The 12,500-nt window shown below is 45.0% G+C and overlaps 2 protein-coding genes across 5 annotated transcripts in view; one reads left to right on the top strand and one right to left on the bottom strand.

Annotated features, from left to right (window-relative positions):
* grip2a (glutamate receptor interacting protein 2a) overlaps window positions 1-7,253 on the top strand; it is a 52,327-nt gene extending 45,074 nt beyond the window's left edge. Inside the window, exons 20-25 of the mRNA XM_063220521.1 lie at window positions 1-82; window positions 990-1,134; window positions 2,319-2,433; window positions 4,364-4,597; window positions 5,208-5,354; window positions 6,249-7,253. The exon at window positions 1-82 is cut by the window's left edge and continues 65 nt beyond it. Of these exons, the coding sequence (XP_063076591.1) occupies window positions 1-82; window positions 990-1,134; window positions 2,319-2,433; window positions 4,364-4,597; window positions 5,208-5,354; window positions 6,249-6,449 (924 nt within the window). The 3' untranslated portion in view covers window positions 6,450-7,253. The remainder of the gene's footprint in view (window positions 83-989; window positions 1,135-2,318; window positions 2,434-4,363; window positions 4,598-5,207; window positions 5,355-6,248) is intronic.
* Window positions 7,254-10,539: 3,286 nt separating this feature from the next.
* Window positions 10,540-12,500, bottom strand: part of slc6a6a (solute carrier family 6 member 6a) — a 35,505-nt gene continuing 33,544 nt past the window's right edge. For all 4 annotated transcript variants that reach the window (XM_063220510.1, XM_063220517.1, XM_063220496.1 and 1 more), the window contains exon 15: window positions 10,540-12,500. This exon is cut by the window's right edge and continues 496 nt beyond it. The gene's annotated coding sequence lies outside the window, so the exon portion shown is untranslated.

Genomic DNA, 12,500 nt, shown 5'->3' with positions numbered 1-12,500 from the left:
AACCCTTTGAACATAGCAGGACTGGACTCTGTACTGGAGTCCTGGAACAGCTCTGGCATTGACCCCGGATACGACAGCCAAGGTGAGATATACAAATGACATTGCCTTGCATTACATTACTATTTCATTTAAAGCCCACCTGTGGAACTCTCAGCTCCCATTGTCATTGTGCACACGGCACACAACAAAGTTGCATTTATGCCTTGCCCGTGCAAGGGGGCAGCCCCCAATGGCAGCCCAAGGGAGCAGTGCGGCGGCATGAAACCACGCTCAGGGTACCTCAGTCATGGAGGAAGATAGGGGAGAGCAATTACTCCTCCCCCACCAACCTGGCGGGTCAGGAAACGAACCGACAACCTTTGGGCTGCAAGTCTGGCACCCTAACCGCTCACCCATGACTGCCCTACATGACACCACTTGACACTACATTAGAGACACTAAGTAAAGAATAGACGAATCAAGCCCATACTTTTCCGGGATCCATGTGACATCGGGCAATCGCCCCTTAAGGAGACACTGTGTGAGATTTTAAGTTGTTTATTTTCAGAATTCATGCTGCCCATTCACTAATGTTACCTTTTTCATGAATACTTACCACCAGCATCAAATTCTAAGTATTCATTATGACTGGAAAAATTGCACTTTTCATACATGAAAAGGGGGATCTTCTCCATGATCCGCCATTTTGAATTTCCAAAAATAGCCATTTTTAGCTGCAAAAATGACTGTACTTGGACCATACTAGAAAATATTTGTTTATTACTTAGTAAACTTTTATGTGAAGATCAAATTCGGCAATAGGCAGCCCAGTTTCAATGAGCAGCATAGTTGCAGTACCTTTTTTGACCATTTCCTGCACAGTGTCCCTTTAAGGAGACCAGTGAAGTCTGAGAATAAATGGAGAATAAATGGTAAACGTTTTTTTAGCAGTGGCGTTGTTCAGCTGTCTGTCCCCTGTTTGCTATTGTATTATCTGTTGCCATTGGCAGGCGCGTACATCCACCGCACAGCAGACCTGAGTCTGCACCCTCAGGAGTGGAGACGCACCAAACACAGGAGCCCGCAGCGCTCCTCCGGCCGCACACGCGCCTACGACGGGAGATCAGGGGACGATGACTGGAACAAGCACTTGGAGTGAGTATCTGTGTGTGTGTGTGTGTGTGTGTGTGTGTGTGTGTGTGTGTGTGTGTGTGTGTGTGTGTGTGTGTGTGTGTGTGTGTGTGTGTGTGTGTGCACGAGTGTGTGTGTGTGTGCACGAGTGTGTGGGTTGGGGAGAGGTGGGTTGGGGGGCAGGGGGCTGAGTGGATCGAGTGCTTAGTGTGAATAGTATGTGTGTGTGTTTGTTTACACATTACTTGTGTGTTCCTTATTTTAAATGGTCATTTATCTGTACCTAAAACGGTAAGATTTGAGGGGTGACAAGGTAAACACACAAGTAGGAGTGTAGACAAAATGTGTAAATTGAAGTCCTGTTGTACCCTGTGTGTGATGGTCTTAAACTTGGGAAGAAGTCTTTGTCTTTTTTCCGTAATGAATTCTCAATCCTCCGCTGTTGCATGCTGCTGTTGCTCTTTCCTGGCTTGCCTGTCAAAATGGTGAGATCTTTCAATCCAAATGGGATTTAATTAATTACTAACTACATGAGATCAGTGATATATTTGATCTTGTAATATGTTGTTTATACTGTTGTTATATTAGTTCTATCTTTAGCAAGAGGACTAGAATTAGACCTATTCACTGAACACTGGTAGCAGTAATAACACCATTCACTAGAAGCCAGTAGAAAGAGACTTTCTTTGGGTATTTTCTTGACCTCTTTCGCTCTTCCGCTCTTCCTCCATTCTATCGTTTTGCTTCTTTTTTTGTCTTTCTTCTCAGGTACTTTCTCTCTCATCTGCCTTACTAATCTCCCGTGAAGTCCAGCTGCTGCTGCTGCTGCTGCTGCTGCTGCACAAACTCGTCCGTCTGTCCGTCCGTCCGTCCGTCCGTCTGCCTGTCTGTCATTATTCGTCTACCCTTCCTATCCATCCTCGAGTGCCCTCTAGTGTCCCTGCTATGTCTGTCTGTCTTTCTGTCTGTCTGTCTGTCTGTCTGTCTGTCTGTCTGTCTGTCTGTCTGTCTGTCTGTCTGACTGACTCTGTTGACCAGTCTGCTTCTTTGTGTATACTGGATGTTGTAGTTTAATATCTGAGTCTACTGTACCTCTTTGGGAGGGTGGGTGAAGGGTGATGGGCTGGCTGGAAAAGACTACATCTCCCCTGGATGCTTTGCGGCTCTCTAGGGCCCCCTCAACTGTTCTGGTTCCTGCCTTGACACAGATCCGCCAGTCCCATGTGTCGCCGGGCGCACAATGACAATCAGGAGAGCTTTTGGTCTCAGGCGCTTCAGGACCTGGAAACGTGCGGCCAGGCAGAGATCCTCAGAGAGCTGGAGGTACGTGCACTGCACACATGCACGTGCATGCACACAGACACAGACACACACACACACACACGTGAGCACACACACACATGTGCACACGCACACACACACACGTGTACACACTCATACATAAATACAGCAGCCTAGACACGACACACACATACACACACACACACACACACACACACACACACACACACACACACACACACACACACACACACACACACACACACACACACACACACACACACACTGTGGACGTTATAGAGTGTAGCACTGTTTGCTGCATCCTACAATCAGATACAGACAAGGCACAAGGACAAGACACGCACGTGCACACTTACATTCTGGTTCTGGCAGATAGACAAGGGCACACAAATTCACATGCACACATACGCACATGACAGGATACACATTTATTTGGAGGTATGTTTTTGCACACACACACACACACACACACCACACAAGCATGCTTACGCACGCGCACACACACACGCACACACACACACAGGCACACAAACGTACACATGCACACACACGCACACACGCGCACACACGCACGCGCACACACACACACACACACACACACACACACACACACACACACACACACACACACACACACACACACACACACACACACACACACACACACACACACACACACACACACACACACACACACACACACGAATCCTCAGAGATTTGGAGCTACATTTATGTGCACAGGAGTGTGCATGTGTACACTACACACACAAATCCTCAGAGATTTAGAGCTAAATGTATGTGCACAGGAGTACACACACACACACACACACACACACACACACACACACACACACACACACACACACACACACACACACACACACACACACACACACACACACACACACACACACACAGACACAGACATGCACAGGACACAGGATTCTTACATAACATATGAATCATATGTAAGTCACACAGCCAGCATGAAAGACGTGCATGTGTGAAGGTGCTCTTGGGTGGCTGGGGGGGTTCTGCTGTACGTGTGAAGTCAAAGTCAACACCAGGTTTAGTGTCCCACATACAGCTCATGTAGAGGTTATACCAGAGAGAGTAGAGAGAGAGAGAGGTTCCTTTGGCCCATTGTTTCCGGGTTCTATTGCAAGGGGGAGGTGGGTGAAATCCTCCTTTAGGCATACCTAGGCAGACTTAATGACTGTTTTATTCAATGCTAGGAGTATTATGACACGTCCCTTTAGGCAGACCGGAAACTGGTCACGTTAGGTGCCCATAGCAACCTATTACGATGGCATATCTCTATATACTTAAAGAATCTCTGGTTATACAGCACACACAGAAATGATTGTGCTCCCTCTGAGTATTTTAACATCTTATCAACATGCTCATGACAAAATACAGCAGAGCCTGTTTTAAAAGTGTGACCTAACAGCGCGCTCTAACTGCAAGTGACTGTGACATTCTCTGCCCCATTCCATTCTTTTGTATTGGACGGCCCTAACTCAACGGGACAAAAAGCAGAGCAGCACGTGGCGTAGCATCAACTGTCCATGTCAACTTTTTAAAAACTGTTTTATTTATTTTTTCAGTTTAAAAGTAAATGGAAAAAAATAAAATGTTTGCAGTTATGGCTAGGTGTAACACTTTACATTAGGGTTTACATGTTCACTACTAATGCATGGCTTATAATTACAATATTCAGTAGACATGACCATCTGATAAAGCATGCTCTTTTTCACACTCCGCATTGTCTAAGGATGGACACACACACACACACACACACACACACACACACACACACACACACACACACACACACACACACACACACACACACACACACACACTCAATCCTCAGAGTTCTGGATCCTGTGTGAGTGGTGTGATGTGTGTTGCTCACGTCCCCGTCCCCGTCCCTGTCCCTGTCCCCCAGGCGTCCATGATGTCGACCAGCAGCCTGAGTCTGGGGACCGATGACAACTCACAGCTGGAGTCCCATGAGCACCTGGCACTGGGCAAGGTGTCGTCCTCCTCCACTGCGCTGGTGCCAGCTAGAGCCCCTCCCCCTACCCCTCCCCCCAAGCCCAAGAGGAGCTCATGGGCAGGCACCGTGGACACGCAGGAGCTGAAGGACGCCACCTCCGCCTCACCTCTAGAACTGCTGAAGGTCAGACATGAGCAAGGACGGCCCCAGGCCCAGGGGCCCACTTTTAACGACTATATTTTAAAAAGTAAAGGCTAATCCCCCTAACCCCAAACAATTGACTTTCACATCTGGCCTAAAACCCTGAATCAATTTGTTAACGAGCACCACCCATTGAAGGGGGCCTTTCTTGTCGTCAGGCCTAGGGGCCCATGGAATTATAATCCATTCCTAGACAAGAGGGTTCCTGGGCCAGATCCGATATCGCTGCACTATGATCAGTTTACAATGAATTTTATTTGCTACATGTGTGACGGAGGTCATCTTGCACCTGCTCGTACCCCTCGGGGGTGTGATCTCATCAACTACATCGGTTCGGAAATGGGAGGCACAGTACGATACCGCTGGACTAAAGGACCAGTCCCCCAGCCCAACGGCATCGACACTGTATGAGGCTATCGGGAGGGAGGTTTACTAACGTTCCACGCCAACTCTGCTAGTTAGCCTCCGTTACACCTGCATAGAAATACAAAAAGTAAAACATGGTGTTAGAGAGTGAAATTGATGGTGCACTATATTTTAGTTTATTGCTTGTTGTGAAAGACATTTTTCTTTTTTGTTCTGTGACCTCCAGGTGACCTTGCGGAGGGACCTAGAGATGCATGACTTTGGCTTCAGCGTGTCAGACGGCCTCCTGGAGAAAGGTGTGTACGTAAACATGATCCGCCCCGACGGACCTGCACACCAGGCTGGCCTGCGGCCTTACGACCGCATTCTACAGGTGTGTGTGTGTGTGTGACTGTGTGACTGTGTGACTGTGACTGTGTGACTGTGTGTGTCTGTGTCTGTGTCTGTGTCTGTGTCTGTGTCTTTGTGTGCGCTTGTGTGTGTGGGTGGGTGTATCTGTTGTGTCTTTGTCTTTGTGTGCGCCCTGTGTGTGTGTGCATGTGTGTGTCTTTCTGAAGAGGTTAGTGAATGTGTGTTCCTACCACAAGTCGGTGTGTAAGTGTGGGGGTGTTTCTGAATGTCCTCCAAAACATCTTTCTTTGTGGTAGTAAACATCAGTGCACCTTAATGACACTAGGTGGAGCTAGAGACCAGCTGAGCTGAGCCCACTGCTCCACCAAATGGCTGCTCAGTCTCCATGATTCAGTCTAGTCAGCCTTGTGATTCACTCAGTCAGGTGACTGTTACCAGGGGTGTTGCTGGAGGTGGGGCAAGGTCAGGACAGATTCAGAGGGCCCACAATGGTACTTTTGCAGAAAGCCCTCATTTTCTTTAGCTTTACCTCTGACGAGGGTTTTTTACGAGGGTGGATGTAATGTGAAAAAAAAATCCTGGTGTAAAATAGATAGAACTGCATTTTTTGTGGAGCAGGGTGGTAGCATGACATTTAGTCTCTGCTTCTTTTTAAAATATTTTTAGGGGCTTTGATAGGACAGTGTGAGATGGTGACAGGACGTGAGTGGGAGAGAGAGATCGAGGGGGATCAGGAAATGACCTCTGTCCAGAATTGAACACGGGACCCCGGCCCGGTGTAACAGTCAATGTCCTAACCGTTCGAAGCACGGTTCTTTTTACTCATTTACCCTTTCTCTACTCATTTCTTCTCTCTCTCCTCTTTCCCTATCTCGTCTTCTCCTCCAACATGTCTTCATTTCTTCCGTCTGCGCAGGTGAACCATGCCCGTACACGAGACTTTGACTGCTGCCTGGCCGTGCCCCTGATCAGCGAGGCCGGACAGCACCTGAACCTGGTGGTCAGCAGGAACCCCCTCACTCAGGCACACGTCTGGCCGCCACAGGACTGCGAGGACCCCTCAGGCCCTGGGACACAGCTTTACCCTCAGCACAGGCCCAAAGCAGTGCAGTTATAAGAGACTACGGGAGATTCATACACACACACACACACACACACACACACACACACACACACACACACACACACACACACACACACACACACACACACACACACACACACACACACACACACACACACAGTATGCAAACACTTGCATAAAAATACACAGTCGCTTACATGCACACACATTCACCTCCATACCATCCTCCATTCCACACTGCAGGCTGGTCCTTACTGTTCCGAGGCCATGTCAACTCTGGTCTTTATCAGATTTGACTCCTAAATCACACTAGCTTTTTAAATTGTCAACCACACAATACTGCAATACTACCACAAGACTATTATTTTATGCACATTGTTATTTGGTGGTCTTTGCTATGGCTCCCTTCTTTTGTAATGAATTCCCCCCCCTTGTTTTGACACAGTCTAGTTCACACCCACTCTTGATTTCTTTTGTTCATCACTCTTCGCCATTGTCACTCGTTACTCTTGGCACCGATATTTCCTTTTGTGTTCCGGGGAATTCAGCAAACCCCTTACTCCCTCACTATGTCTTTCATTGTTCGCTATGTTTACCTTCACCAATCACCAATCTTGTTTTTTTCTTTCTTGAGTTTTTTTTTCTTAATTGAGTTTAAAAAAAAGACACACTTCTTTCTCACTTCTCCCTTACAGCATAACCGAATTAAATTTCAATTGTATGGCTGCAGTGCGGAAACCTAAGTAGTTTCTCACCAACACTTCAGAGGATACCCCCCCCACCACCACCACCACCATCACTACCACCCCCCCCCTTCCCACCGTCCCCCAACAGACACACACACACACACACACACACACACTCACACACACGCATACACACACACACACCACCAAACACCGTGCCGTGGCCTCGTCCAAATGTGTAAGTGTTGACAACCTGCTGATGCACCGTGCCCAGGCCTGTAGGAGAGATGATGAGGACTAATGGACTAACTGTACTGTACTGCACTGCACGGCCCTCCATCCCAGGGGAGATGCAGACTCAGATACAACAGACGCTGATGGCTCTGATGCGGTGGCTGTTTTTATGCTTTTTATTTAATTTATTTTTTTTAAACAAACATTGTTTTTGTCTTTTTAATTGAAATGCGGATTTTATCTGTGAATGACAGACAGACACACACAGATATACACACATTGACAGATGGACGGATGGACGGATGGACGGACGGACAAACAGATGACCGTGTTGGGAGGCTGCTAGTAGGCCAGAGAAGATCCGAGTATAGTCGAGCAGAACAGAGCAGAGTAGCGATGCTCCCATTCCTCTCTATTCGTTTAGTAATGTCTCCCATCCATTATTCAAGCCTCTTGCCTCTGTGTTGTGTACAGTGTGGACCGCCGTGCATTTGTACATGTGTGATATTAAATATGGATCGTCTGCTTGGTATTTTTACTCTCTGCACTTACACTCCCCTCCCTTTCAGTGTTGAACCGTAACGTCTGTGATGTCAAGAACGGTGGGACAGAGAGGAGGAGGAGGAGGAGGAGGAGGAGGAAGTTTACGTAGAGGAGACTGACCGTCTGTGTGTAAAATGTGATTTTATTCTTTTTAAATGGATTTGATTCCTTTCTATATAAAAAAAATAAAAACCGTCAGCAATTGTTGTGTTGATGCTGCTGTGAGTTGGGGTTGAGCGGTGCGTTAAGGGTGTTACATAATGATGTGTGCTGGGCTCTGCAGTCAGGCGGAATTGGGTGAGTTTGAAGACCCGTGAACTCATGCATGACAGCACACACATACACACACATTCGTACATACACACAGTACATACACACACATGCACATGGGCACACACGCACTCATACATACACACAGTACATACACAAATGCACATGGGCACACACACACATACACACAGTAGCCTACAGTGCATACGCACACAGTAGCCTACACACACACACACACAGAGTAGCCTACACACACAAATATCCCTTAGCTGTTTTATAAAACAATCGAAACAATCTCCCACACAAAAGAGACATTGTGTTGAGCAGGATGGGGCTGTGTGACTGGGAGGTCAGGTGAAGACACACATCGGCGATCAATACACACCAGCTGTCATCCACATGATGGGACTTTCTGTAGTCGTATGACTGAGGAGTCAATGTTACACACACACACACACACACACACACACACACACACACACAAACAAAATGGTGACTACAGATAGGCCTACACACACACATACAAAGCTGCACCCCCCTGTACTCCTGATGTCATGTCCTACAAAGAACAGGTCGATTGTTTCCCCTGAAAACTCAGGCACCGTCTGAGGTATTCTGAGGTTCATTTTTGCATGTAGAAAAACAAATGAACATGGGTTCTTTAAAGGGGGGTAGCCTATATGTCATCTGATCACAGACTAACAACATTGCAGCTCAGATGTGATTCAATATTTTTAAGTGAAGTTCACACCTCATAACAGTAGCTGGACCTTATCTACTCTGCTTTCTCATTATGGCTCTGAACAACATGCCAGATGAAAACCTCAAAAACCTTTTCACACCCTATAGGCAATTTTCCTTTAAAGGTGCACTGTGTAATATTTGTAGCTTATTTCGTGCTGCCCATTCACAAATGTTACCTTTTTCATGAATACTTTCCATCATCATCAAATTCTATAAGTATTCATTATTTCATACATGAAAAGTGGAGATCTTCTCCATGAAATCTAAGTTTAGTCTTAAATCTTAGCTTATTGTTTAGTAAATGTTCATGAAAAGATGAAAATAGGCTGTGGACAGCACCGTTTCATTGAGCAGCATAGTTGCAATACCCACTCTGGCCACCATCCTACACAGTGCACCTTTAACAAATTTCTCTTCAACCGAGTCAGAGAGGCTGCAAACTACTCTGTGTTCCTTTAACATGATTTCTCTGGGACTGAGTCAGCTGAAAGGTTTTTAGTCGGTGAGAACAAGCCTGTCTGAGAGGCATTAGAGTAATGTGTTGTGTAATGACTTAGGGCCAAGCTGAGGTGATTTTGGTCTCAGCTGTCAGGAGGAATGTCTGGAGGTCAAGTGTGGACTGGAGACAAAGCCCCTCCAGGAAACGTGGCCAATTCTCTGCAGCAGTTGGACTAATATAGCCAGCCAGCCCTGCTTGAAATAACAGCATGAAATAGTTTCATGTTTTTGTGGTTGAAACAGCTCGCGATAAGAGAAAGGCGGCTATCAATGTTTTCAATGTATTTTCCCCCAAATCTTTTATGCATTTTTTCCCATGCACCTTTCAGGCATTCATCATCTTGCAACAGGGTGAATGGCACTTCTGAGGTCCCGTAGGGTTAAGATGAAAGGCAATCTTTAATTTCTTCTTTAATTAATCTTTCATTGATCTCATTCATTTGTGTCTAATTAGAGGGAGATTGACAGGCGTCCTAGTGTTAAATTGGGCAGAAAACATTCAAGTTTAGCTCTGGTATACTGTTCTGAGACCTGCCACAACATGATACAGCTGTCTGTCTATGAAGCTCTTATATACTGTTCTGAAACCTGCTGTTACAGCACGCTACCATAATACACTACTATTATTATCATAGAGTGCATTATTATCAAGTAAAATTCATTGAGTTCCACCTGACACTGAAGTGAAAGGGGAAATGTTTACAAGGCACTAAAAGTCCAGTTGCTTACAACGTTATTCCTTTGTCTATCATAAATCTCCACAGACATATTGCTCTTACTGTACTTGATGCAAATGGAAAACTTTTTACAGTATGAGTGTTTTTGTAGTTGTTGTTTAGTATTTGTGGGTGCATGTCCTTAGTCAGTGCATTCCATTAAACTTAGTCATGTTTATCCAAAGCAGATTACAGTAGCCTACAGTACATAGGCTCCAATAATCTTCGGAGAGAGTGCTGGAAAACAGAGTAGGCAAGCCACTCCAAGGCCGACGGGAATGATCCCACTCACGGGAAACTAGTGTGCAATAATAATACACATGTTGTTTGTACCTTCATGTCTCAAGGTTTCCTGCATACCTATCATTTCATTCCATTGCTGAACCATGTAAACAACCCAACTTTATTCAACAGACCACACAATCCCACATCTTATTAGCGCAAAAAAAACTTTATTTTTTCGAATAACACAGATGCAATATGCACCTTGAAGGGGCTGAATCTGTTACAAATCTACTTTGGTTCACATGTAATTTCTTTTTTTTTCTCCATCTCTGTTGGATTAAAAACAGTGTTGTTAGTGTTTGTACACGGGTAGAGGGGTAGAGGACAGGGGGGTAAGGGGGACGGGGATGAGGGAGTGGTTACCAGTGTGTTTGTTTTGGCCTGCCCGTGCCAGCTGGGCAAATGTGCTCAAGAAAAAGGTCGAAGGTCAAAGGTCAGTAGGGTCATAGGTTGTAAGTCATGGGACACACTTACAAGAGGTGAACACGGGTCATGTCCGAAATGTCCACACTACAAAGTGCACGTAGTAAGGAACAAAACAATGCAAATCAATGCTGCCTCTGAAGTGCACTGTTTAGGGAGCAACATACTTGCAATTCGTCGCGCCCTGTGTAGTGCAGTATGTATTTAACGAGCAGACATTTTGGAACATGACCATAGTTTCCTGCTGGACGTGCCCACCATAGGGAATAAGGCCAAAGTCAAAAAGCCAAAGACATTACAAATATCACAAACAGTCAACGGTTATTTGCTCTATTTTACTCCAATCTTTTTTTCCCCAAATATTTAAATACATCTATGAAAGTACTCAGAAAAAATAGGTTGTCATAATAATATTAATCATAATAATATTGACTGGCAATAGCGCACAGCTCTTATAAGGTATAAAATGGCTTATACAAAAAGGCATATATGATCTCAAACAAATCGAATACTACAAAAAGCATGTACTTGCGGCGAGATGACGTTAAGTCAGGTCATTGAGAACAATGGTGTTGCGATGTGCGTGGTGGCAAGCGTCTGGAGAGGGATTAAGGGGTTAAAGAGGTGCTGTAAGGATTTCAACACAGACTTTTTTTTTCTTCTGTTTTTTTTTTTTTTTTTTTTTTGAGATTGAAAACTGGAAAAATCACACCACAAACATTATTCACATACATACATACAAAAAAGTTATAATGTTTGATTACTATATTTTTAGAGAGGAGAGGAGAGGAGAGGAGAGGAGAGCGGAGATGATTGTTTAGCACTAAATGCTAGTTACATGTAGGCAGTGTGACAACTGACATGATACATTCAGTCTAGTAAGTTTTTTTGTGTGCAGGAGGACACTCTAGGCCCCATAGTGTGTGTGTGTGTGTGTGTGTGTGTGTGTGTGTGTGTGTGTGTGTGTGTGTGTGTGTGTGTGTGTGTGTGTGTGTGTGTGTGTGTGTGTGTGTGTGTGTGTGTGTGGACTGCGCTTCCACTTATTAAAGTGGAGGTTCTGTACATTCAGATTAAAAATCACAACAACGAATCAGAAACAGCCTCTTCAGTTTTACGAGGACATACGTACTGCCACAAAACTATGCGCGCACATTTATCTCCATGAATCGTTTTTGCCACAGCTATCTGGAAAGATCTTAGCATTTAGAATCAGTGTGCTGTGCGTTCTTCTACTGATCAACCAATCATATTTCCTTTCTTCACACGTTATTGGATATAACCGCTGGGCATTCTTCTCCTGACTGACCAATCACATGGCACTTCTTCACGTCTCTCCCCTTCGTATTTCCCGTCATCTACAGTTACAGTGGTTTAAGCAGCGCAGATTGTTTTTTCTTTTCTTTTTTTTCTTTAAAGCAAATACTGCCTGATCTCCAAGAGCTAGGATCACTACAGTAACACTATCTTTAAAAGTAAAAAAAAACAACAAAAATACCAGAGATAAAGAGAGAGAAAGAAAGAAAAAAACAAACAACCCAGAGAGTACAGAGTACAGTACACAAGATTATTATGCAGTTGTAATAGTGTATAATGGATACACATGAACCGTAGTACAAATCTAGGCCGAGTATTTTCTAATGCACACACACAGAAGATACACCTGATCCTAAGTAAGCAGGGGTGGA

This window comes from Engraulis encrasicolus, chromosome 2, assembly GCF_034702125.1.
Source record: "Engraulis encrasicolus isolate BLACKSEA-1 chromosome 2, IST_EnEncr_1.0, whole genome shotgun sequence".
NCBI classification, from domain to species: Eukaryota; Metazoa; Chordata; class Actinopteri; order Clupeiformes; family Engraulidae; genus Engraulis; species Engraulis encrasicolus.
This window is presented reverse-complemented; position numbering and strand designations above follow the sequence as displayed.